The 26,581-nt window shown below is 45.6% G+C and overlaps 1 protein-coding gene across 1 annotated transcript; it reads left to right on the forward strand.

The window, feature by feature from the left end:
• The first annotated feature begins 985 nt into the window (after positions 1-985).
• LOC128328537 (aldo-keto reductase family 1 member B1-like) lies at positions 986-23,137 on the forward strand. The gene is made up of 10 exons (XM_053258604.1): positions 986-1,207; positions 8,808-8,975; positions 9,982-10,098; positions 14,017-14,094; positions 15,157-15,279; positions 17,137-17,243; positions 17,897-17,981; positions 19,069-19,152; positions 19,547-19,629; positions 21,518-23,137. Exons 1-10 carry the CDS (start codon positions 1,142-1,144, stop codon positions 21,582-21,584), a joined length of 978 nt encoding a protein of 325 aa, XP_053114579.1. The 5' UTR covers positions 986-1,141; the 3' UTR covers positions 21,585-23,137.
• The last annotated feature ends 3,444 nt before the right edge of the window (positions 23,138-26,581 follow it).

Genomic DNA, 26,581 nt, shown 5'->3' on the forward strand with positions numbered 1-26,581 from the left:
CCGCATGTTATACCTTAAAAGAAAATTATTATAAGATGATGTACAGGTGGTATTTGACACCCAAAAAATTAGCATTAATGTATAAAAATGTTCCAAACAAATGCTGGAAATGTGGACACTGTGAGGGAACTTTTTTTCAAATGTGGTGGTCTTGCGGGAAGGCAAAGGCTTTCTGGGATATGATATATAATGAGTTGAAGAAAATTTTTTAAATGACATTTCCTAAGAAACCAAAATCCTTCCTGCTGGGAATAACGCAAGGCGAGTTTTCCAGAAGGAATTTAACAATCTTTATGTATGCAACCATGGCGGCTAGAATAGTATATGCGCAGAAATGGAAGAACAATGAAATGTCCTCAAAAGAAGATTGGCTGATAAAAACTTTGGAATATGCTGAGATGGCGAAACATACAGTACTGATAAGGGATGAAAACCTGGAATGTTTTAAAGAAGATTGGAAACCATTCTTACTATACTTAAAGAACTATTTTTCTAATATTGATTTTTCAGCAGGGTTTGAAATTTAGTAATAATAGCAGGTTGAGTAGAGTAAAATCGAGTTTGTAAGGTATAGGATATATGTTTTGAATTACTATAGCAATGGTTGAATTGTATAATTAGTGATTCGCACAGATTGGCAAGCGGGAAGTCAACATTTGTTTAATTGGATGTAATGAGATTGTTATATTGTAAAAACCAATAAAAATTTTAAAAGCGGGGGGGAAAAAGAATACAAGAAAAAACATGCAAACGTGGGAGTGGTAATTCTGTTCCTTCCAAAAGAGTTCAGCATACTGTGTCAAGTGAAAAGTATTTTAAACATGTCAGATATTCGGGAGCAATCAAGGACATTGCTAATGTTTCATATGGGAATAAAAAAATGCGTAACTGTTTGAATAGGATGTTTATTTTTGGAGTTAATCTGTGTGGATTATAAATTCCAGCTGCTCTTCTAACCATGCAAGAGAATTTGAGAAGGAGCAAAGGAGGAGCAAAGAGAAGGTTCGAGACACTCCCACTTCTTGGTGCTTTTATCACTGACATCCAAATGGGACAGAAGCATATTTAATGAAAGTCACAGGGTGAGAAGGTTGCTTTTCTGCCTTGCTTCTCTTTGCAGAAGGAATTCTACAGGGAGAAGATGCAGACCTTTCTGGAGCTAAGCAACAAGGCAAAGATGCCCATCCTCGGACTGGGCACATGGCAGGTAATCCATAGAATTTTCCAGCATTCCACATGCACTGATGTTATAACAAAATATTCAGCATAGAACGTTCTGGAAAGAAATGAGGACTGGTTGTGGTTCTGTCTTCTTTGTGCAAGTCAGGGGCGTAACTATAATAGGGCAAGGGGAGACAGTTGTCTGGGGGCCCACTGCCTTGGGGGCCCCCCCAGAGGCAAGTCACATGACTGACTCACCCAGCTGTGCACCCGCCCGGGCTTCCTTCAGCTGTATTCATCCTCCGAAACTGATGTGAGACCTGGAGCTACCAGAACTGCATGTCTTTCTCTAGTACCATTAAATGACTTGCATCGTCCACAATTTACAACCCCTTTTTAAAAATAACTTAGGATGATGTTCTATTGTGGCACATACTGTAGGTTATCTATTATATTAATTCTCCTGGGTGTGCCTTGGAATGTGCGACCCCACGCCCACCTGATTGGCTGGGCGGCAGCGGCGCCTGATTGGCTGAGGCACACCCAGGAGGATTGGTCGCCGTGGCAGTGGCAGGCCTGGCCACAGAGGCCAGAGGCAGTGGCGGGCCCAGCCCAGCAGCGGAGGCAAGGCCCAGGGGAGGAGAAAGCGGGGGGCAGAAGTGGCAGTGGGGAGGAGAGGCAGCTGGGCCTGGAAGTGGAGACTGGGGGGGGGGCGAGAGGTAACCGCTGAGAGGTAACCCAAAGAGCTCACAGATGCTCTGTGTGGGGTCGGCTAGTATATATAAATTTTACTATGCTTTTTGTGACCACTATTCAGCCTCATTTAAGATTTCTTTACTTCATGAGCTGAGCTTCAGTGAGGGGGTGGCATTTTAAAATCTTGTCTCTGGGCCCACTCCAACCTTGCTACGCCCCTGGTGCAAGTGAGTGCAGATGTGCCACCCAGTTTCTACGTCCTCCTCGCACTTGGCGAAGCTTTTGTAGAGTAAATGAACAGGCAAAGCTTACCTTTACGTGGGAACAGGCTATCAAAATGTAGTTCTTGCGTGTTCCTCAGATAGAATTCTGTTGCTTTTGTTGCTGTCACATTTGGCAGACTTTTGAGACTCACAGCAGATCTGGTGGAGATGGGGAGAAAAGCAATTCCTGGCCTGAAGATTGTAAGCGAAACATGGTGAAATATGGGAACATAGGAAGCTGCCTTTTACCAAGTCAAACCAATGGTCCATCTAGTTCAGAACTGTCTACACTATCTAGCCGCAGCTCTCCAAGATTTCAGGCAGGAATCTTTCCCAGGGGTACCAGGGGATGCCAAGGATTGAACTTGGGACCTTTTGCATGCAAAACAGCTTCTCTGCCATAGTATAGCCACAGGACTGAAAAGACACACTAAACTCAGTTCCAGAGAAAGTTGGTTGCTGCAGTGACCCAACGAAATCCAGAAGGTTTGTATGCCAAATTAAACACTTCAAGTCTCATTGATTTGGGGTAACCGGTATTCTGTGCTGGAGTGGGAAGGGCGGCAGTTCTTGCCCTGAAGATCGTAAGCCACAGAAGTGGTGGAGTATGGGAAAGGAAAACTGAAGGAACACAACAGTCTCCATTCCAAAGAACATTAAGTGCTGCAGTGATCCAGTCGAGGCCGGGTTGTGTGTCAAATTAAACATTTCAACTCTCACTTTCATTTGAACTTCCACAGAAGAGAACTCTGCACAAAATGTTGCCAATTAATATTTTCTAATGCTTCTTTGGTAATATTACAAAATATCAGTAATTTTGAGACAGTTGAGTAGACTGAAGGAGAAAGTTCTCTCAATAGTCTAATGATTTGTGAAACTCAAAGACTGCACGCTTCATTAGTCAGGAGGATGTCAGTCACAATGTCCTGTTCTAGTTGGCTTGTCTCCTGAATGCATTTCGTAGCACTAGAAGAAGTATAAGAAGAGACAATGGGATCATTAAAATAATCAGATCATTTTCATTATGAAAAAAGGCTTCAGATTTTGAAGCTTTTTCATTTAGAAGAAAAGATGATGCAGGAAAAAAGGGAACTGGTGGTCATCCAATGCAGCATGCAATAAGTTCAAAACCTATTTAATTGCCTTAATAAATGCTATAATACATGCAATGCTTAGTTATTTTATGGAACTCATCGGCAAAGGATATTGTGATGTTTACTGGCACAGATGGCTTAAAATGGCTTAAATGCATAGAGGATAGGTCAAGCCCAGAGCCTTTGGATGGATAGCACGGTATAGAAATGTAATAAATAAATAATAAAATAACATATGCCTAAGAATGGAACCTCCATGTTCAGAGGCAGTTCTGATGACGAAGTAAGTGCTTTGGGCAAACAGGAGATGCCCGTCCCCATCACACCTGACCTGTGAGCTTCCGGGGCAGCAGGGGCAGAAGTGTGCCTAGGAAATTTCGGAGGCCCCCTCCCCCGCTGCAAGTTAAACATTATTCACACACACACACACACACACACACACAATGACATGTGCAGCATTTTTAACACGTGGGTTCTTGAGGGCACAAACAGCAACTGAACTCACAAGAATGTAAGAAAATAAAACAGGTATATTTACGCAAATAGGTATTAGCAGAAACATTTTAACACACAACTTAACATATTCCCATCCCACATATTTCTTTCCCCACTCCCTCCGTTGTCCCTAAAGCAGAGGTCACGCTGGGTGCCCAGTGCAGGCCACAGTCACATGTGTGATCCAGTGGCGTGACGTGGTGACCACACCACCCGGGACAGACCAAAGAGGATTCGGGGGGGGGGGCAGAGGATGTGGATGCCCTGGACCTTAGCCCAGAAGTCCAGGGTTAAGAGCGCCTCTGAGCAGGGATGGGAGCATCTAACTGGCCACTGTTACAGTCAGAGATTGGGAATGTGGAATGCCTTCATGTTTTTGAAACTCCTCTACGTTTCAGGGGTATCACGTATGTAGGTTTCATCTCATTCTTTCCTTTTATTCAAGTTGGTAGGGACTCCTGTTCAAGAAAAGCCTTTTAAAAGCCTGTCCCCTGCTAACTGAGGAAGGAAGCATTATTTTTAAGATTGTGAGCCCTTTGGGGACATGGAACCTTTCTTTCTTTCTTTCTTTCTTTCTTTCTTTCTTTCTTTCTTTCTTTCTTTCTTTCTTTCTTTCTTTCTTTCTTTCTTTCTTTCTTGCTTTGCATCTATGTAAATCACCTTGGGAACTTTTGTGGAAAAGTGGTAGATAAATATTTGTTGTATTTGTATGTGTTGTAAAAGCAAAGCCAAAGCCCCTTTAGGAACATAGGAAGCTCCCATTTTCTGAGTCAGACCATAGGTCCATGTCTCTCAGTATTTACTACACACTGGCAATGGCTTCTCCAAGGTTGCAGGCAGGAATCTTTCTCAGCCCTATCTTGGAGATGACAGGGAAGGAACATAGGAACATAGGAAGGAACATAGGAAGCTGCCATATACTGAGTCAGACCATTGGTCTATCTAGCTCAGTATTGTCTTCACAGACTGGCAGGGGCTTCTCCAAGGTTGCAGGCAGGAATCTCTCTCAGCCCTATCTTGGAGAAGCCAGGGAGGGAACTTGAAACCTTCTGCTCTTCCCAGAGTGGCTCCTGAGGGGAATATCTTTCAGTGCTCACATTTCTAGTCTCCCTTTCATATGCAACCAGGATGGACCCTACTTAGCTAAGGGGACAAGTCATGCTTGCTACCACAAGACCAGCTCTCCTGGAACTTGGAAGTTCCAGGAACTTGGAACCTAGATGCTCTTCCCAGAGCAGCCCCATCCCATAAGGGGAATTTCTTACAGTGCTAACACTTCTAGTCTCCCTTTCATATGCAACCAGGGCTGACCCTGTTTAGCTAAGGGGACAAGCCATGCTTGCTACCACAAGATCAGCTCTCTTCCTCCCTTTGAGTGCATTGGTGCTCATTAGGGTTGTGCGTTTTGTTTTGTTTTCTGTTTTGTTTTTGGCTCGAATCCAAAACACCCCATTTTGTTCTTTGTTCGAAATTGCAAAATCCAAATCCGAAACGTTTTGGATTTTAAAAAATGGCCCCAGGGCAAAACTAGTGGGTGGGGGTGGTAGTACCCAATGGGTGGAAGCTACTACCCACATTTCAGAGGAACTGGACAAAGGGCTGATTTTTGGTGAATTTTTGAAGTTTAAGATTTTCCCCATAGGGAATAATGGAGGTTTCAGCAAAAGTATAGCTTCACGTTGGGGGGAAAGGGGTGGCCCAGAGCAGAGTTGGGTGGGTGGTAGTGCCCAGTGGGGGTAAGGAAGCTGCCAGAATTATTTCAAAGGAATTGGGCAGAGGGCTGATTTGTAAAGATTTAATGGAGTTTACGCATCTTTAAGGTTCCTCCCCATAGGGAATGATTGAGGTTTCAGCAGCCCCATAACTGCACTTGGGGGGCACCAGGGTGGCCCAGAGCGAGTGGTAGTGTAGAGCATAGAGGGTGCCAACCACCCCCATGGGTTGCTAACCCATGGTGTACTGGGTTGTGTTGTTTTTGAGATGTTTTGAGATTCTCTGGTAGCATATGAGAATGGATTCATGGTTTGTTGTTGAAAATCTCATATGCTATCAGAGAATCTACACTCAGAACACCTCAGAAACAACAGAACCCAGCACCCCATGGGTTAGCAGCCCATGGCAGTGGTTGGCACCCTGTGTGCACTACAACACCACTCACTCCCGGCTACCCCAGTGCCCCCCCAGGTGGAGTTATGGGTCTGCTGAAACCTCCATTATTCCCTATGGGGAAAAACCTTAAAGATGCAATTCCTAAGAAATCAGCCCTTTGCCCTATTCCTTTGGAATCTGGGTTGTGGCAGGCACCCCTTGGGGCAACGCAACCCACTGTTTTGCCCCTCAGACCCCCTTTCTGCCCCAAATCTGCCCCAAAGACATGTAAACTTCAGAAATTCTTTTAAAAATCATCCCTTTTCCCAATTCCTTTGGAATCTGGGTGGCAGCAGGCACCCATTGGGGTGCTACCACCTGACCCACTCTTCTGCCCCCAAAGCCCCCTTTCTGCCCTGAATCCACCCCAAATAACATCAATATCACACATCAACAACAGCAGAGCTTTGCAAAGAACCAGGCAGATTTCCAAAGGTCATGCACATCCACCCCCCCACCTCGAAATGCAATTGATCTACACACAACAGTGTGAAACAACAACAATGAAATGCACACTGTCCCATGCAGTGTGCACACTGCCCCACTGGCCAATGAGGGTAAATTTTACCCTTAAATTTCCCTAAAAGGAATGAGCCAATTGCTAGCAGATCAGCCCATGCTTTCCAATCTGAAAGGCTGGAAGGACTGGAAATTCAAACAGATGTCAAAACTCAAAATGGAGACTGAAGGAGAAAGACTTTTTGCGATTTCAAAATGGAGTTCCGAAACAGCCAAAAGAACAAAATGTTTTGTATCCGAAGCAGGGATGTTTTGTTTTGGCTACAAAGTGTTCTGTTTTGAGCACTGGGTGTTTAGTTCTGGCTACAAAACAGCCAAAATGCCTGTTTTGTGCACAAAACATTTTGTATCCAAAACGAAACGCACATCCCTAGTGCTCATTGCATGATCTCAGCAATCTTAGTTTCTGTGCTGGACTTGATGGACCTTTGGTGTGATCCATCGGTGGAGGATCGGTGGAGGTTTAGACTCTGAAGTTTAAATCGGTGGAGGTTTAGACTTTCCTGATGGGCTGAAACAGCTAATCCATTTTGATGATGACATATAATTAAATTAGCTTGCATTACATAGTGAAAAAGTCCAGGAAGGGAGAGATGGGGGGATGTGGAACCCAAGGTTCCACATCCCCCCATCTCCCCCTCCCTGAACCTATTCAGTTAAAACATGGTTAGATTATAGGGGAGGAAGGACTTGAATGAGCAAAAAGGGGAAGTGGTGGCAAAAAAATACAACTGGAAAACTTCCCCCTTCCCCTTCCCCTTCCCCTGGCAGCAGCAGGCAGAATGTAGCTGAGGAGAACAGCCCGCCCCTCCCCCTCCCCACTCCATTTCCCGACTGAGCTGGTGCAAGAGGAAATCTGTGCCAGTTAAGGGAATGAGTTGGACAAAGGAGATCAGGATGAAGTCCAAGGAGGACAAATGGTACTCACGGCTGGCATGAAAGGGTGGCTGCTGACTAGCTAAGCAAGATCTCCCAGATGGGTCAGGGGTGGGAGAGAGCACACCAAACAGGCATGGTCTATGCAGTGCTCTCAGGCTGGGTTCGCAGGGGGACGTTGTTTGTTCCCAAGACTTTAAAATACAGACAGCTTGCCCTGCACTCCCGACCCAACCCCCACGGACCCCAGCTTCTCCATGCGGCGGCGGCACGCCCCACACACGAAAAAAGAAAGAAAACTTGCCCCTTAGACAGACGCTGCCTGTGCTGGCTAGAGGGTAAGCCGGAGCTCGGGCGCGGTGGGGGGAAGGCAGTTCTTGGCTGCGGATGTCTCTTGCTGCCCCCTGAACCCAAGGAAACCCCCCCCCGCTTTCCCACCGGCACCCCAGAGTGGGGCTAGCGAGGCTGGGCAGAGAGGACGAGAATAAGAGATCACACACACACCTTTTTTGTCCTCCTTGGAGTCCTTGCGTCCACCACTACACTCCGCAGTCCGCAGTCCCAACACACCGCTCAGATTTGTGTGTCCCCCAGCCGAGGAACACAAAACGTTGATCAAGTCCCGGATTGGCAGAGTCGCTGCATCGCCTCCTGGTGTGGCGGTCACATAATCACGCATTTGCTCATCCTCACAGCAGGAAACAGAAACTCCAACATTTAACTGGAGGTGTTTGGAAACCACAGAGAACTTCTGAGTCCAGGCTCCACCTCCATTGGTTCTTTGCGATCAGAGCCAGTGTCATTTGTTTCCATCCATTCTTCTTGATCTGCAGCGGGCACAGAAAGCGGGGCTGTCCCGCCAAGGGAAGAAACCCTTGGCTAGGACCGCGGCTTGTTCTTCTTCAGGCTCCACCCCCCTACTGGGTAGGAGCCAAGCGGAACATCCACTCACAGGGTACGGCACAACTTGCTGGATACGCCTCTGGCAGCGCTTTATGTTTCAGTACTTCCCGAAGGTGGGGGACGGAGTGTGGTTCAACCTCATCGGCATTCGGCAGGAATAGTCTATATTCGGGCATTCAGGAAGTTGTTCAGAAGAGGGAGTTGTTCAGGAAGTTTGCTCTGGTGCGTGTCCTCCTCTCGACGCATGCGCGACTGGTGGTGGGGCGCCGGGGCGCGCCGGGGAGTGAGAGTCAGAGACTTGGACTATGAAGACGCCGCGGCGCCCAGTGCTGAATGAGCAATGCCAATGGCGGGGGGGGGGCAGGACCGGGGGAGGGGGACTGCTCTGCAAAAAATAAATAAATAAATAAATAAATAAATAAAAAATTTTTCCCGGCAAATCGGCGGGGGCACTTTTTGGTGCCCCCTGCCAAGTGGCGCCCGGGGCACATGCCCCCCCTGCCCCTCCTATAGTTACACCTATGTCACCCTCCCAGGGTACATCATCCCAAGACAACGTACTGGACTGGTGGCATTTAATTTCTTGGTTGAACTTAACATGAAACAAAATGTGCTCTAAAATCCTCCAGGTCATTCCTCTCTCTCTTCTCAGGCTCCTTTAGGGGAAGTGAGAGATGCAGTGAAGCTTGCTATTGATGTTGGGTACCGGCATTTTGACTGTGCCCACTTGTACGAGAATGAAGGGGAGATTGGAGAGGCAATCCAGGAGAAGATAAATGAACAGGCTGTGGCACGAGAGGATCTGTTTGTCGTCAATAAGGTATAGTCCATCTTGAAAAAAATATCTGAAGGAAGCCGAATTGTATGGAAAAACTAAACGTGTGTGTGTGTATAATTTGTTTGTTTGTTTAAAAATTGTTTCCTTGCCTTTAAACAGGATCCCTGAGGGGACTTACGACTGTTAGGACCTAGCACAATCAGAGGCAAGACATAGGAACATAGGAAGCTGCCTTATACTGAGTCAGACCATTGGTCCATCTAGCTCAGTATTGTCTACACAGACTGGCAGTGGCTTCTCCAAGGTTGCCGGCAGGACTCTCTCTCAGCCCTATCTTGGAGAAGCCAGGGAGGGAACTTGAAACCTTCTACTCTTCCCAGAGCGGCTCCATCCCTTAAGGGGAATCTCTTACAGTGCTCACACATCAAGTCTCCTATTTACAACCAGGGCTGACCCTGCTTAGCTAAGGGGACAAGTCATGCTTGCTACCACAAGACCAGCTCAGCCAGCCCTTCCTCCCAGAAGTTGTCCTGGTGACAGAGGAAGTAAGGTACCTGAGTCCTGCTTCCAGATTCCCTGGGTTGAGCCCATTAGTGCCTTAGTTACAACAATACAATTGAAAAGCAATATGGCATTAATAAATCTTATGCTCAAAACACATTCTCCAGGAGTTCTCCTAACCACATGGGATGCTCCATTCTGTTCAGTGGAAATAGGAGATCTATGTGTGCCAATTTCTTTGTACATGAAGACCTCTCCCTCCATTTGGAAAGCATGGAAAAGACTCTATGTTTCTCTCTGTGTGTGTGTGTATGTCAGAGAGCACATGGGGCTCTGACTGCTGTATATATTCTTCTAAATGCCTCTATAAAGGCAGGGGGTAATTTATTTATTTATTAAGATGGAAGTAGAGCTTTTCAACAATGGTCTGTATCAGATGCTAGTTTCTGTATAGAATTCTGCATGTATGAGTTTTCATAGGATGGCCCTAGGACCTCCAAAGTCATTCTGAGGAACTTATTTGGGAAACCTGTTGGTTCTTTTGTAGCTGTGGTGTACGTTTCATGAGAAATCCTTGGTGAAAGGAGCATGTCTAAAAAGTCTTGCAAATCTAAAGTTGGATTATCTGGACCTCTACCTATTGCACTTTCCCATGGGATTCAAGGTATGGTACCAGTTTTTCCCTCTCTTTCATTCTGAGGTGTAAACTGTCTCTAATTCTCACTTTTTGCAAGTTTTATTGTTTTTTAATAATTGTCTCATCAGAGGTGTAGTCAAATCTTCAGCCACTTTGGGGGAATCTCTCCAGTTGTAAGGATTTCTACAAACATGTACATTCAGATATAATCTCATCACATTAATTAACTGTGCATTGTCCCCATAAACATAATCCAGCAATAGGGCTCCCTCCCACCCCACTTTGGTAGTTTTATAGTCATACCTGGGTGGAGCCAAGCTTCCTATTGGTCCACGGTGATGTAACCTAGATGATGTCACTTTCATGGGTGGAGTCAGGGAGAAAGAGGTGTTTGGGTGATATCACTATACTCACGTGTCTGGAAATGGCCACACACTCCACAGAATAAGGCCACAGGCATGTTCAGACATGTCCTGAGCAGGAGCAGAACAGGCCCAGCATGCCCTGAATCAATAGAGCTCTTCATTGTAAGGAATGTTGAAAATAATATTATAAAGTCAGTACTTTTCTAGTGGAATAATGGAAGCATTGTTCCCTATGGGATCACGGGGGTTATGTTCCCGGTCAGCCATGTTTGGCCAAAAATGCTGAAAACCGGCCGATTTTCATGGGGGTTACCTGTCTTTGTTGCTCCCTGGCTTCTCCAGGGTGCAGAGAAAGGCATCTTCAGGAATAAATTCTCAAAGTCAAGGTTTCAAGCATTACAACACAGTACAGTATTTTTCCAACAACAATCATGACAGGTAGTTTCTGCCTAATTAGGAGCTTCAGGATCCACAATAAAATAGACACTGTTCTTAGGGTTTCCAGACATATCAATATTTGTCCCACTGTTACCCAAAACTCGGGTCTAAGCCTGGCAGTGCTAAGCCAATTGTTGACACAACCAGAGGGAGAGCGTTTTCAAAAAGTTTATTTCTCTGCAAAGTCGCACTGTGGAGTCCCATGCCAACACTTTTGGGGAGAGCATAAGAGGGGGAAAGTGGAGGGAACTTGGAACCTTCTGCTCTTCCCAGAGTGGCTCCATCCCCTGAGGGGAATATCTGACAGTGCTCACATGTGGTCTCCCATTCATATGCAACCAGGGCGGACCCTGCTTAGCTAAGGGGACAAATCATTCTTGCTACCACAAGACCAGCTCTCCTCTCTGCATCTGGGGACCAAGGTTGGGAATGCCTAGCATGTATGATAATGGGTTAGAAACATCACCACACTCTCCTACTTCGCTTCCAGGGTGGATAAATATCCCTTAGGAGGCATGCAGGGTGGACAAAGCAAGAGTGAAGTTTTCTACTCCTCCAAATGCACACACAGTGAGAATCTAAATTATGCAGTTATGAGGAATGAAGAGGTGTAGTGGCAGCAGCTATTCTGGACTGACAAAGTCCATGACCAAAGCTGCTGTTCTATGCATGCTTACTGGCAAGTCCAACTGATATCAACAGGATTGCATCCTGGGTCAACAGACACAGGATCAGGTAGCACAAAAACGGGGCGTTGCCAAGATCAAGCACAGCTCCCCTCTCTGCCATGAAACCAAACAGTGCAACCCTCTGCATGTTTACCCAGAAGTAAGTCGCACTGTGTTCAGCAGGCCCAGGAATGTGTGTGCGTGTGCGTGTTCCATGAGGCATGCCTCCCTCACTGAACACAGAAGGACTTGCTTGCGAGTAAAGTTACAGAGGACTGCACTGCAAGCAGCTTTTGGACAAGCCATGAATGCAGAGCTGCACAACTTTGACCCATAAGAAATCACCCGGCATTCTGTGTGTGTGTCTGTGTGTGCATGTGTCCGTCCACGTGTGTGTCCCCCCTCCATCAACTTTCCAACGACTGGACCAATATGAGCCAAATCGAGTCCAGTTGTAGGGATACCTCAATGGGGTAGTTTGTGATGATGTCATCCACCCCGATCCAAGATGGCAGAAGTGTAAACTTTTGGGGTGCAAGTGGGCTAACTTGTGAGCTGCTTAACCAATTTGAACCAAAATTGGTGCAGCTGTAGGGACACATAGGGACACCTCAATGGCATAGATTGTGACAATGTCATCCAACCCAATTGAAGATGGGCAGACACGTAAACTTTTGAGGTGCAAGTGTACTCGTGGACAGTCTAACCAATTTGAACCAAATTTGCTACAGCTGTATGGACACGTTGGGATGCCCCAGTGGTGTAGTTTGTGATGATATCATCCATCCCGATCCAAGATGGTGGGTATGTGAATTTTTGAGGCACAAGTGCACTAACGTAAGGACTGTCTAACCAATCTGAACCAAATTTGGTACAGTTGTAGTGAGTGACGCACAGGGACACCTCAATTGTGTTGTTTGTAATGATGTCATCCACACTGATCCAAGATAGCAGATGCATGAACATTTGAGGAGCAAGAGATCTAATCTTTGGACAGCACTAGCCTCCAGGCAATGAATGAAAATACATTCCATGTAGAGAGATACATTGGTCTCCTTTTCATGTACAACTGATTCTGTTGTCTAGATTGTTACATACTGAAATCCCTGATGTATAGGGGGAGCATGCTGGCATGTCCCACCACTATGCTAATGTGCTTCATAGATAAATGCTGCATTCGTGAACAGTGTGGGGTGGCAGGAATCTATAGCACATCCCATGGGTACTGTACCTGGTCACATCTGAAAAGGTCTAGTTCATTGATGTAAACCAGGGATTCTCAACATTGGGTCCCCAGATGTTATTGGACTTCAACTCCCATAATCCCCATCCAAAGGTCACTGTGGCTAGGAATTATGGGAGCTGAAGTCCAATAACATCTGGGGACCCAACGTTGAGAATCCCTGATGTAAACTATCAAGACACTTATCCTGGTCATTGCACCATCTTCATACATGTCCAAAAGATAAATCTGTAATAAATAAATCTTCGATAAACATAATAAACATAAATCATTGAACTCGCAGTAAAACCCCACTGTAAACTCGTGGTAAAGTGTGAAAAACGCCCTGGTGTTGTCATATCAGACAACACGTTGACTTGGTCATCATGGAGTGATGACTCCACAGTAGCTGTGGTGCCCAGATATTTATGGAGTCCAAATGATTCTATAGGACTTGGGAGCCCATGCATGGCCCATGAAGTCATGGCTGTAGGACCCAACTAAGCACATTGCAGAGCAGGGGTGGGAAAACTTGGCCTTCCAGCTGTTGCTGAACTACATCTCCCATCATCAACAGCCACAATTTATTGTTATTGGTTGTAGTTCAACAACAGCTGGAGGGCCAGGTTTGCCCACCCTTGTTGAGGCGGCTTACCAAATTATGATAGAATCTGGTACAGAGCCGGATGACATGAGAATCATACAGGAGCTGCTCCACAGTCCAACTGATGCACGCAGGCCAGGACTGACTGCTGCAGATCCTGGAAGTGGCAGCACTCTGAACTATAAACTGACGTTGGAGGACATCCGTGGTGGAGAAGAAGCATGGCAGCATATGCTACCTCAAGCTGACCACCACAGGTCAGGCAAGGAGAATAAAAAGGACTGGAAAGAGCCAGGAGAGGGGAGAGTTTGAGGCCAATGGTAAGAGGAAGCCCCTTTGCATCCAGCTGGAGAGAGAGTTTTCAAAGGAGTTAAGGGTGTAGTATGCTCAGCTACAGTCCTTGCTCTAAGATTTAAAGAGGACCAAAATACCTTGACCAGAATGCTGTCGATCTTAGTCATACGATGAGGAGTAGGTATTTCCCAGTCAACAGTTGGGATGTTCTCACTTTAACTCATTCATTTTAGGTTTGGAAAATGAGAAAAACGGCCCCGGAGAGATCTTTAGTGTTGGCAATTATTCCAGTCCAAAATGTTTGGCAGTTGTTGGCACAACACATGCATTATTAAGCTTTCTTTCTTATGACAGCCTGCAGAGGAGTTTTTCCCCGAAGATGAGAATGGCCTGATTGTGCCCAGTGATACAGATTATCTGGACACATGGCAGGTCAGTTGGGAGCTCTTTTTTTATTTCTGTATTTAAACACCTAGGATTATGAACTAGAAACAGTGGCTGACATGATGCGCAGCAGACTGTCTGTTGGCGGTTGAGCACTAGGAGCACTAAGGAATGAGCATACACTCCACTTACAGAGTAGGTAGCAGATTATGGTTTAGTTGTTGCAGCTGTTTAGAGAAAATACATGGAAATCCTTGTAGAACTAAATACTAAGTATTTATTGGTTAAGTACACTTGGATAGGAAAGACCTAAACCTAATCTAAAGGGCTACATAATGAATAGGTAAGGAGGGAGAGAGATGTTTCCATCTTCTCTCTAGGAGGAAAGGAGGAAGGATTGTGACTCAGCACAGGAAGTGCAGAAGAGTCAGATCAGGGATCATAGACAGGTAGAACAGTTAGGGAGACCCTTACTCACTATCTCTGCTCCCAGTGCCCCTAGTGGTTATTAGGATAGTTGGTGCAAAAGGTCCATGCACTGGAACTCCACCTCCAACACTGTCACCCTAATGCTCTGCTCTGGGACTACTGCAGATCTGTAAGGCAACCGGAGTGACTGTGCTGACAGCACTTTCTCTGGTTTTCCCCACTGTAGCGAATGGGGGAAACTGCAGAAGCTTTACTTGCTCAACTGCTCATTCTTAACAGCTTTGGGGTTGCCTTACAGGTCTGCAGTAGCCCTTGGGTGGAGGGTTAGGGTGATGGTAGGCTGCACATCATATCAGTTTCTAGATAGGCAGTTGCTCCTGTGAACTTGCTATTGTTGGGAACTTGAGATTAATGGGGGCCTTTCAATAGGTATATATCGTCTGAAAGCTCCACTGAAGTTGTAGGAGGTTGCACAAGTACAGAGTTATTTTCAGGAGCAAATTCCATTTCTCCTAGATAACGTGTAGGATGCATTCTTGGCAGTTTGTGCCTGACTTCTTGTAGTCAATGTCTTATTTTGTAGAGTGGGAGCTGAAGTGCTGTGCCTCTCACTTATTTATGAATCACACTCTGCCCTATTTGTTTACCTGCATTGATTGACTGTGTCTCTTGCCCCCACAGGCTATGGAGGAACTAGTGGATGCAGGTCTGGTGAAATCCATCGGAATTTCTAACTTTACTTGTGAGCAAATGGACAGGCTCTTGAATAAGCCAGGGTTAAAATACAAGCCAGTGAATCACCAGGTGAGTTGCATGGACACTTCATTTTTGCAGATGTCTGGATTTTCAGGTGATGTTTTGATACCCAGCTGTATGTGATGTACTCCTGGCTGCTCTCATGTTCCTTTGCAGACAAATCCCAGTATAGCAACAGGCCTCTCCTTTCTACTTCTGTCCACAAACTTCCAGTCTGATAGGAGCTTTCCTCCTTCCTGGGTCCCTGGAAACCAATCTCTCCCACAGTCTGCTCTTCTGGAGCTGCTAACTGGGATCATATGGGGGTGGCACTGTAGCAACCCAGCAGCGAAACTGATTGTCCTCTGGATGCACCCGCCTATCCTGGCTAACCTCCGGAGGCAGATTGGTGGTTGTGTGAATGTGGCTACGGCCAGTACCAGATGAGAAAAGTGCATGTAGAGGAATAGACATTCCATGTAAGTTTGCATCTGCATCTGCAAACAGAGTATTGATTTGTGCTTGACAACCCAAGGTGACACGTACATACACTCAAGGTCCTGCAAATCTGCTTCCTCATCCCCACAGGCTGGTCATTATACACAGCATCAGCATCCAGTGCTGAATACTGGGTGTGCCCTTGTTTCCCACACACAATGGGATAAATGCTGTTTCAGAACAGCTCTTCAGAGTACACTAGATAGGAAGCATCACAACCATATGGTGAGCAAAGTTAGATGTGCACTATTAGTAGTAATAATAATACTTATTATTATTAAGAATGTGTACATACTGCTTTTCAACATACAGTTCACAAAGACCCTCAAGACTTCCCTGGTTTTGCAAACTTTTAATTAGAATTTTAATAATTTTAATAATGTATCTTATATTGTGTTTATGGTGTTTTATGTATTTTAACCTGTGATTTTAATGTAGAGATTTGTACACCGCCTAGTGATTTACATATCAGGCGGTATAAAAATATGATAAATAGATAATAGAGCCCAAGGGATAGGAAGCTGAGCACGGGATGCTGCACATCACTGGCAAGACTCAGCAAGAGTGACTTTATACCTGGGGCACTCCAATGCCGAAGACGTTTGCAATGGTTGCAGAGAGGCAGTTTGCAACACAGGAAGGCTAGGCATACCAGCAGCCCTACCCAGGTTAGGGAAGCCCTACCTGCGTGAGGCTGCTCATGTGCAGAGCTGGGATCAATCCGGGGCAATCTCCCCTGCAAGCCTGGGTTTTGTATCCGGCTTTTACCTGGGTTAAAGGGCCCAGGTGTAGCCACCCAATGGAAGCAGTGAGGAAATGACTTGACTAGCAAGCCAGAGGTTGCCGGATCGAATCCCCGCTGGTATGTTTCCCAGACTATGGGAAACATCCTCTCACTGAGATAATAGACGCGGTCCTTGTGCAGGCGGAGGCAATAGGCACCATCAGGCCGGTCAACGGGTAGCTGGATGTTCTCAGCAATGTATCCGGGGAGCTTCTCGAACAGCACACTGGTCTCCTCCGTCAAAGGCCTCATCATCAAAGTCTTACCTATGTGGGACGGTGTTTCCCAGACTATGGGAAACACCTATATCGGGTGGCAGTGATATAGGTAGATGCTGAAAGGCATCATCTCATACTGCGCAGAAGGAGGCACTGGCAAACCCCTCCTGTATTCTACCAAAGACAACCACAGGGTTCTTGGGTTGCCAGGAGTTGACACCAACTCAACTGCACACTTGAAAGGGCCCAGATATGGGGTTGTGTGTATGCTCATGATCATCTGGGATCATGAGCTGCACTCCCAGCAGCATTATTGTGCTCATTTGGGGGGAAGGTGAGTCGGACCCTGCCCTCCCCCACCCATCCAGTTGTGTGAATAACCTTCATCTATTCTTGCATACAGAATCTAAGTGTTTCTTTTTCTAGATTGAGAGTCACCCATACCTGCCTCAGGAAGAGCTGATCAATTTCACCCACTCCAAAGGGATTTCTGTCACTGTATATTGTCCTCTTGGGGCTCCCAACTGGCCATGGTAAGGATGTTTCACAGGTTTGATTTTTTCATAAATACTGGCTGACATGTTGTGCAGTGCAGTGTGTGGGTGGTTCATAACTGCCAACACGCTGTTGGTGTCTAAACCACTTCCCATGCGGTTGCAGAACAGCGCTGGTTTGCTACTATTTAAAATGGCACAATCACTGCTGGGCCATGTGATGTCCATTCTTTCTAAGAGACACAGACTGCAAGAGACGTAGACTGCAATTCTACAATTGTAGAACAGCAGGACAGCCCTGTTCTGCAATAGTGTGGGTGATGTTTTCAACCCCCAAAGTGGCATGGTTGGTTCTGAACTGCTCGCATTACCCTGTGAAATATGTCGACCATTATTTTTATGGTATTTTCCCCTGCTATTAGAAGTGTTTGATGGCAGGAACAACAGCTATTCTTTTAAAAAAAGAAACAAAAACTAAGTAGCTTGCACTTAGCCATCTGCTTCTTTTTGAGTGTATTCAGGATTTCTCTCTTCTTGAGTGTGTGTGTTGGAGAGAGACCAGTGACAAGGGACACTGGTCCCTAGTCCAGTTGGAGACAAGACATGCACACTCATGTATTAATCATGTGGGGTAGTCTAGTTGGGCAAAATATCATTCGAACTGGCCCAATATATGTGTTCTGCTTGTGCAGGCCAGCAACATCTGTGGGTTCTTCCCTCTTGGATGACCCCGTGGTCAAAGAAATTGCGGCCAAACACAAGAAGACTTCCGCTCAGGTACAACTTCCGAGTATTATATTTTTTCTTAATCGGGTCATCTCAGAGGAAAGGGGGTTAGTAGCAGCTGTCCTCCTCCCTTGGCTGTTTCTGTCATAGGCTGGCACCTCACCAGGAGACTACAGCTCACTCTCACACTGTGTCTGCCCTTCATCATGGGCTGGTTTCTTTTAAGGCTGCCTCACAAGCTGAACACTACAGCCCCTCTCTTCCCATTCCCACCCCCATATTCTTTATCCATGCCCCCAAGTCATCCCTTTCCCTTCCTTCCCTCTGTTTGCTTCCCACCCTCGCTCTCGGCTACTCCCCACAACACCCTCTGGCACCCTCAGCTCTGTCGCGCCGCTGAGGGTGTTGTGGGGAGCACATCATCATCAGGTGTCGCCCAGCCCATTGGGCCAGCTGCAACAGTCTGGCCACCCACTCTGCTGCTCGTCAATCGGTGAAAGCCAACTGCCTCACCTTACCACCCATCCGGCTTTCCTTCCGGTCCCCACATACTCCCGTTTTCTTTCCTCCCTTTGTGGTAAGCTGGGCTGGCTGGCTGGCCAGACAAGCTGTCTTACCCAGCTTCTGCCTCCCACACGATCACTCTCCCCTCATCTTACCTTGATCTTGGGGTTCACATGACTGCCGATCAGGAGTGCCCCTGGCTGCTCTCCTACCCTGGCTGACTGCTCCTCCTACCCTCATGAGGACTGTGTGGACAAAGGCTTGTATTTTGTACAGCAGAAAATACAACCTGGCTCTGATTATACTTTTCCTTTGACCTTCTCCCTCCCTGAGCTGGGGAAGTAATATTATAAGTCCCTTTCCCACAGACCAGGCCTGCCTGCCTTGTTTCCTAGGCCACTGGTTGGTATAATGTTTGAATAGGGTATACACATGTGCAATCCAATATGTCCAAATTGTGTGGCCAATTCCCAACTATACATGTGATATTGATTTACATCATTCAGTCCTTTGTTTTATTACACTATGCTCTGACTGGAATGTACACTGGAGTGGTGAATAAAGCAATGTGAAGGGAGTATTTTTGTCTCCCTACTATTATCATTTAACTGTCATGATCTGTTATTTCCCATAGATTTTGATCCACCTTCATATCCAAAGAAACTTGGCTGTCATCCCCAAGTCAGTTACTCCACATCGCATTAAAGAGAACTTTGAGGTGAGGTTGCTAATTAGATGCCCCTATTTTTGGATGTTCACCTGCAAGCCGGGATTGTCATTTCTTCAGAGTGAATAAGTCATAAAGGTTCCACCAGGACCTTTCCCAGACAGGTGACTTTATTGTGGCAGGAAGTACCTAAAGTTAAGCCATTTTGAGCACTGCAGAAAGGTGCTACCCTTTAAGGATGCACATAATGCGGAGTAACTGTGAATCATCAGGAGCAAAGCTGAAGAATGCCATTGGCTGTTTGAATGGCACCTTCAGTGAAACTATTAACAACAGTTGCTTGCAACATTATATTCCTTCTGCCGTAAAATACCAAATTAACACTCCAAGTTGGGATAGTCTTGCAATAGTTACTGCACTATGTGGGCAAAATCTCTCTTTGCAGGTGTTTGACTTTAAATTGAGCCAAAAGGAAATGGAGACTCTGCTCAGCTTCAAGAAGAGGCACAGGATCTGTGCACTCGAGTGGTAAGTGTCTCAGCCATGAATACAAATATATTGGTCATGCAATCAAAACACTCTAGCATGCTTCCAAATGAAACAACAAAACCACAACCCACTGAACACATACAGATCTCCTTTGACATCCAGAAAGCCTCCAGAATAATCCACAAGGGATATGCTAGGAACATAGGAGGCACTCTGCTGGATTGGACCAATGGCCTAGTCCAGCATCCTGTTTCTCACAGTGAAATGCCAGAAATCTTTGGGAGATCACCAGAAACCTTTGGGAAGTCCACAAGCAGGATAGGAGGACAACAGTCCTCTTCATTTGTTACTCCCAGCTGCCCATTTCCTCTCCAAAGCAGAAGGATTTAGTATATTATAACCCCAACCCCCTTCTACTACAAAGTTTACTCTGTGTTTGTATCTGTCACTACTGCCTTGAGTATTGTTCCAGAATACACAGCAATTCTTCCCTTAGCTCAGGGGCTGTTTATTTGTTATAACTGCAAAGTGGAGGCCATTTTTAATCACCCCACATGACAACTACCACCCCATTAGTGTGGTAGTGTGTACTTCTGTTGGAAACCAACAGTTAACTGCCCCCTGAGGCAGCTGTGTCACTATGCCTAACAGTAGGCCAGCCATGAGGAGTGCTTCCAAAAAAAGCAGTACCTCCTCTCCCCTGCATGTGGACTTAGGGTTGCCAACTGAGGAAAAGATTGCCTTGGGTGTGCGTACATTTCAGAGTCGTTGCCAGAAAAAAGGCCTGTTCTTCTTCTAGAAGTACATCTTCTCTTTTAGAATCTGCCCCTGAATCCCTGCAAACACCATCTGAAGCCACAGGACTCTGACCCCTCGCTCCACCAGTGGAAACAACCTACCCACAATCCAAGTGCTTCTACCTCAGGCTCCACCCCCGAGTACCAGAATGTTTTATTTCCATCATGAATGTTTTAGTTCAATCATGAGTGGTTGTACTGCACCACAACTGCATCGTTAATGCCACCTTGGGGGTCGACAAAAGGTCTGACATATAACTTGGTATTTCCAGATGGAGATGGAGACATATTCTGTTTGAAAATGGAAGGTTTCTTGTGTTGATTTATTCTCTATCCACATTGCATAGTTTCCTTTCCCTTGCTTGTTTTACTTCCTCCATGTGCTATTTTGCATCTGCTGGCCACTTGCAGGAAATCCACGATTAAAATTAAACTGTTTTTAAAGTAGTGTAGAAAGATGTGCTTTTCATCACAGATTTTCTGCAGATGGCCAGCAAATAGATGCTGCAAAATAGCTCATAGAGGAAGTCAACAATGTAAATAGCAAGCTGATAAATGCAATGACTCTGTGCAAAAGAGAGCCGCTACGTAATGTGGATAGTGAGTCAATAAACACAAAGACCACGTGTTTTTCAAAGTAATTCTTCATCCAAAAATGCCCCTTGCAGGCCAGTGTTATAGAAAATATAACATTGGCCTTCTCCACATAGCACTGAAGGAGTACTGAAGGATTGGCCCTATCCACCCCCAGCACAGTACCTCCAGTGACTGTTGCTGGTGTCTATCTTGTGTTTGAGCCCTTGGGGGACAGGGATCCACCTTATTTGTTTATTATTTCTCTGTGTAAACTGCCCTGAGCGATTTTTGGAAGGGTGGTATAGAAATCGAATGGAATGAATGAATGAATGAATGAATGAATTTGCCAGTTGGGAGAGGTACTTGCACCTCAAAGAGAAAGATCTCCCAGTATCATCTCTTTGCCTCTTTAAAGTAGACTTAAATCTTCTCCTACAAGTGTAAAATTTAGAACACAAACATCTCAGAAGAAGGGACTTTAGCCCCAATATTGACCACTCATATAATCTCTATGCACATTTGAAAAAAGGATTAACACAATAATTTCCCTGCAGGTGCAGGAATCATAAGGATTACCCTTTCAAGGAAGATCATCCTTACAAGCAAGATTGTAAAAAATGACATTTGACTCTGGAAGATGACAGAGCAATCTTCTGTAAGCCTTGGATGAGACAAGGTAGCAAAGCTGTTGTGGCCAGCATAGCACAATTACTTATCATGTACTTCTCAGCGCCTTAAACTCATATGCAACAGCAATTTCATATGCACCAAGCAAGTTACCTTCCCTTTAGTACTTGCTGATAGTTACAGCTTTAGCTACTGATGGCTAGTTTGTAGTTCTGCTTAAAGCTTTAAAGCTTTAAAGCTTCACATTCATGAACTGCTCTCCAGGTGCCTTTTGAACTCAGCAACAATTGGAATATTTTGCCATTGTCAGCACTGACTTGCATTGATTAGCGATATTTGCTCAATTCAATTCAATTCAATTCTTTATTTCAGTCGATGACCAGCACAAAGTTAAAACAAATATAAAAGAGAAACTAGTCAAGCTTCTACTTCAACCAAAAAAACTTAATAAACAAAGAAAATCCTTCTAAATATAGATCAACTAAAAGTACACAACTTAAACTAACAATGAGACAGCAGCCTTTAATACTTATAAAATTATTACATACCTATAAAAACTTAAGCAATTGCCTTCCTAACTCCTGGGGAGGTTAAACAATTAAAGGGCTCAGGAAGATTTAGTTGTTAATTTTACTGCTAGTATGCATATGGTCCCAAAACCTGCATGGCCACATACAATTATCCATTCTATGCCTGCAAAAATTACTCTGGCCTTAAAACCATCACCTACTTTTCCATTGTCAGACACTTATGCAAACGGAGGGCTACGACACAAAATTTGGCCACCTGTCTGGTGGTGAAGGGGTTACTTCCTTCCAGCAGCCTGCCTATTGCCTGAGGAGGGTCAAAACCTGGCCATTTAGCCATCAGAGGGTGAATAAGATCCCATCTCAGGTCTCTATAAAACAAGCATTCAAGCAGCACATGAGAGACCATTTCCACTTGTCCTTCCCCGCACGGGCCGAGCCTCTCCCTATGGGGAATCCCTCTGTAACTGCCCTCTAAAAGGGCTGAAGGCAAGCCATTACATCTCACTAAAGGAAAGACTCTTCTAAGGGAGGGGACCTCCAAGATAGTAAGGTAGGGTGCTGGAACCAGTCCATATTTAAATGACTCCTGGCTCTGAAAGTCAGGTGCCCTCGCTAAATCCATTTGCCTCTCTATGTCATCAGTTCTCTGTTTGATGAACTTCCTGTTGGAAGTTAAAGGACTTTGCGCTGTCTCTTCTCTCAGACAGTGGAGGACAGACTAGTAAGTCAGAGGGCTAGAGAGTCAAGACATTGGTCATCCCTTCTCTACTGCTCTGACACTATCCCTTTGGATATGTAGATTGCTAATCTCAGGGATTAACTTCCTTCCTCTCTCTCTTCCCTACCTGCTCTTCTACCTTGCAACATGGCAAGCCTCTCTGCCTGCACCATGTGTGCAGAGAAGATGCAGAATCCATCTGCATCCAGCTAGATAGATAGATTAGAGATCCTAACTCCTCACTTTTCTATCTAGAATGGAGTTCCTTAATAAATGCCTTATATATTGATTTGAAACTATGAATTGGCTCCAAGTTACTTTACTCTCAGCATACACGCATGCCTAACTAAATTTCCGCTGTGTTGTGCCTCTGTGCACTCTGCTATAATGAGAAAGGGATTCTCTCACCACAGAGAATTTCCAGCACTTCCTAGCTGTCTCCAGGTTTTGTGTAAGCAAAACAGACTGTTCAAGGCCCAAAACGGTCAGCTTTCGGTTCAAAGCACACTTCCAGGCCGACGGGTAGAAATCCTCTAGTATCAAGCGGCTCAGCCCTGTGGCCAAGGAAAAACCTCTCAGCCAATAGAACAACGCAATTTGCCAAGACTTAGCCTCCACTCTAATGAGACCCGCCTCCAATCTGAGCCTCGCATTGGAGGTACACTTAGGTGTTTGGAATACTGCTCTCAAAAATTTGGACTGCACCACTTCCAGGGTGGACAGATCTGGGAAAGGTCCTAACTGGGATATTTGCTCAGCAGTTGGACCTCTCTGCGCATCTGTAGGAAATTCCAAGGGTAATGGAATCAGGCATGTTGCCACCTTTTCAATGACTGTAGCCATAAGCAAAATTTCAAGTTGATATTATATCTACTCATTGGCAAGAGAACATCTCCTACTATAAGGCCATATTTTTATAAAACCCTTAAATATTATAGTGCCCCAAATGTGCAAAATACATCACTAAGGGAATCAGATTGTTTTGGACATCACTTCTGATTCAGTTACTTACGTATTTTGCACATTCCAGACACTATAATATATAAAGGTTTTGTAAAAATATGGTCTTAACAGTAGGAGATTTCTCTTGCCAACCGGTATATACAAGATCAACTTGAAATTTTGCTTATGGCTACAGTCATTGAAAAAGTAGTAACATGCCGGATTCTTTGACCCTTGGAATTGCCCCTTTGTCAAAAACAACAACGTGCTCAGCTTTGCTACTCTTCTCTTGCATGCTCCCCACTGCCCTAAGTAGTTTCAGGTGTAGCAACCTGGGTTTGGCTTGCATTGCATGAAAGCTCCCTGGAGACTCTAGCTGCGTTTGTAATACTTGCCTATGTAATCGCTGCCTTTTATTTACCAGTGCCCAAGGAGAAGCAAAAAGACATCACTGCAAGGCAGCAGATCCACTACGGCAGTGTTCCCAGCCTTTGGTCCCCAGCTGTTGTTAGATTACACATGGCCTTTGGCCTTGTGACCTTTGGCCATTGCTTCTGTGGATGATGGGAGCTGTAGTCCAACAATATTGGGGGAGCCAATGCTAGGAACTTCTCTACTACACCACATCACATCCTCAAGGCTTCCAGGTGTCAGCCAATGCACAGCTGCTTCTTCTTCATACACTCCTCTGCTACTATTATGGATATTTATATACCGCTTTTCAACAAAAGTCCCCAAAGTGGTTTACAACATAGATAAATAAATAAGACTGGCCACAAAGGGCTCGCAATCTAAAAAGAAACATGACAGACATCAACAACAGCCATCGGAGGGCTGCTATGCTGGGGATGGATAGGGCCAGTTGCTCTCCCCCTGCTAAACAAAGACAATCACCACTTTTAAAAGGTGCCTCTTTGCTCAGTTAGCAGGAGTTAAACCCTGCTTGTCGGTGTATCTTTCTAAGGTCTGATAAGAGATGACAATGAGACCTACCACTAACTTTCATTGCGGAGCTACCATACTGAGTTATTAACCTACCTGGCATGAGAAACCAACAACCATAATCTCTACCTTCTACTTTACTGTATTGTAAAAGGTTATTTTAAGGGTGGGGGGGACCTGAAGATGCTTCCCAAAGTTTTGCACTCACTTTGTATATCCATACACATGCAGCAATGCATCAGTACTTAAGTATACATACGTCAATAGCATTGAAGCACAGGTCTGTGCGAGACAGTAGCCAATACGCTGGAAGGAGTTACGGCAAAAAGGGCTGAATTCACAACAGAGAGAGAGAGAGAGAAATTCAAGTTTTAGGGACAGATAACAGGGTGTGCTTTTTGTGGAACAAAATGATGTGCTCACAGATGTGTATGGTCTAGGGCAGGCCTGCTCAACTTAGGCCCCCCCAGCTGTTTTTGGACTACAACTCCCATAAGCCCCAGCCACAGGGGCCAATAGCCAGGGATTATGGGAGTTGTAGGCCAACATCTGCAGGAGGGCCAAAGTTGAGCAGGCCTGGTCTAGGGTGACAGCTTAAATTGGTGGTGCCCCAGAAAACTTTCTGCCATGTGGTTCAAAAATAGTAATTTTGAGATGTTCCACACACTTGGTATCTGCAACACCTGTGCAAGCACCTGAATGAGTCAGTATATAGCTTCACTGCTTGCAAGAACTAAGAAAGAATGGAGTGGAATGGAAAGCGTGGCGGGGGTGTATCTGAAAGGGGGAGGCGAGTGTGATTTGTTTGGTGGCCAGAGCCAATAGAGACTGTGAATGATAATATCCTCATGGGGTGACTGAGAGGAGTCAGAGCTTAACCTCTTCTTCAGCAGGTCTTCTATACCTCGTCCTCCTCTGAGCAAAGCTAGCCTGACCTCCTTCCTTGCAAAGCCAGGCAGCGCACAGACGCTTGTCGCTTTGGCTTTCCCTCCCACCCCTTCTCTAATTGCCAATCTTCCAAGCAGGGGACTGCAAGGAGGCTGGCTGTTTTCTCAAGTTGGTGCTTGGTTTGTTTCTCCTGGGGTGGAGCTCAGTGGATGGAAGAGGAACCTCCTTTTCCCTTCCTCTGCACACGGAGATTTCCCCTCCCTCCCTTTCCCCAATCTCTAATCTTCCGTGGAGTCTGGAGGGGTCTGGAGGCTGGCTGCTTTTGCAGGCTAATGCTTAGTTTGTTTCCCACCCCCGGGGTGGCGTGGAAGAGGAACCTCCGTTTCCCTTGCTCTGCACACGGAGGTTTTCCCCTCCCGCCCCTTCCCTAATCTCCAATCTTCTGAGCAGGGGACTGCAAGGAGGCTGGCTGCTCTCAGGTTGGTGCTTGGTTTGTTTCCCCTGGGGTGGAGTGGAAGAGGAACCTTTTCCCTTGCTCTGAACACAGACGCTTTCCCTCTAGCCCCTTCCCCACTCGCCAATCTTCCAAGCAGGATGCAATCCACCCAAGTCCTTGAATGAGCAAAAAGGGAAGAAAAAATAATACAACTACAGCAGGCAGTGAGGAGAACAGCCCGGCCCTCCCCCTCTCCCCCACTCCCTTTCCCAGTGGTGCTTGCAAGGTTCTTCCTCCCCTATTAAACTACTGAAATTGTTCCCATCATTCATCCTCTTGCTACTTTTCTTCTGTTGTCAAAAGCACAAAGACAGAGCTGGGCAAAACAGTGGAATATATATGTCTGCAAATAGAGTTGAGAGAAGTACTGACGTACATGTGCGTGCGTGCGTGCTCATGCTCTCTATTTCTCATACACAGAGTATTAATTGAGAATGGGGGAAATCCAAACAATTTCTGAACCTAGCACACTCAG

This window comes from Hemicordylus capensis, chromosome 5 (assembly GCF_027244095.1).
Source record: "Hemicordylus capensis ecotype Gifberg chromosome 5, rHemCap1.1.pri, whole genome shotgun sequence".
Classification (NCBI taxonomy): Eukaryota; Metazoa; Chordata; class Lepidosauria; order Squamata; family Cordylidae; genus Hemicordylus; species Hemicordylus capensis.

Bases quoted from the DNA above. Each gene is read 5' to 3' on its own strand.
- LOC128328537 (XM_053258604.1), top strand. From the start codon at position 1,142: ATGCAGACCTTTCTGGAGCTAAGCAACAAGGCAAAGATGCCCATCCTC. The intron at 19,153-19,546 runs GTGAGGTTGCTA...CTCTCTTTGCAG, and splicing joins GCATTAAAGAGAACTTTGAG to GTGTTTGACTTTAAATTGAG. The intron at 19,630-21,517 runs GTAAGTGTCTCA...ATTTCCCTGCAG, and splicing joins AGGATCTGTGCACTCGAGTG to GTGCAGGAATCATAAGGATT.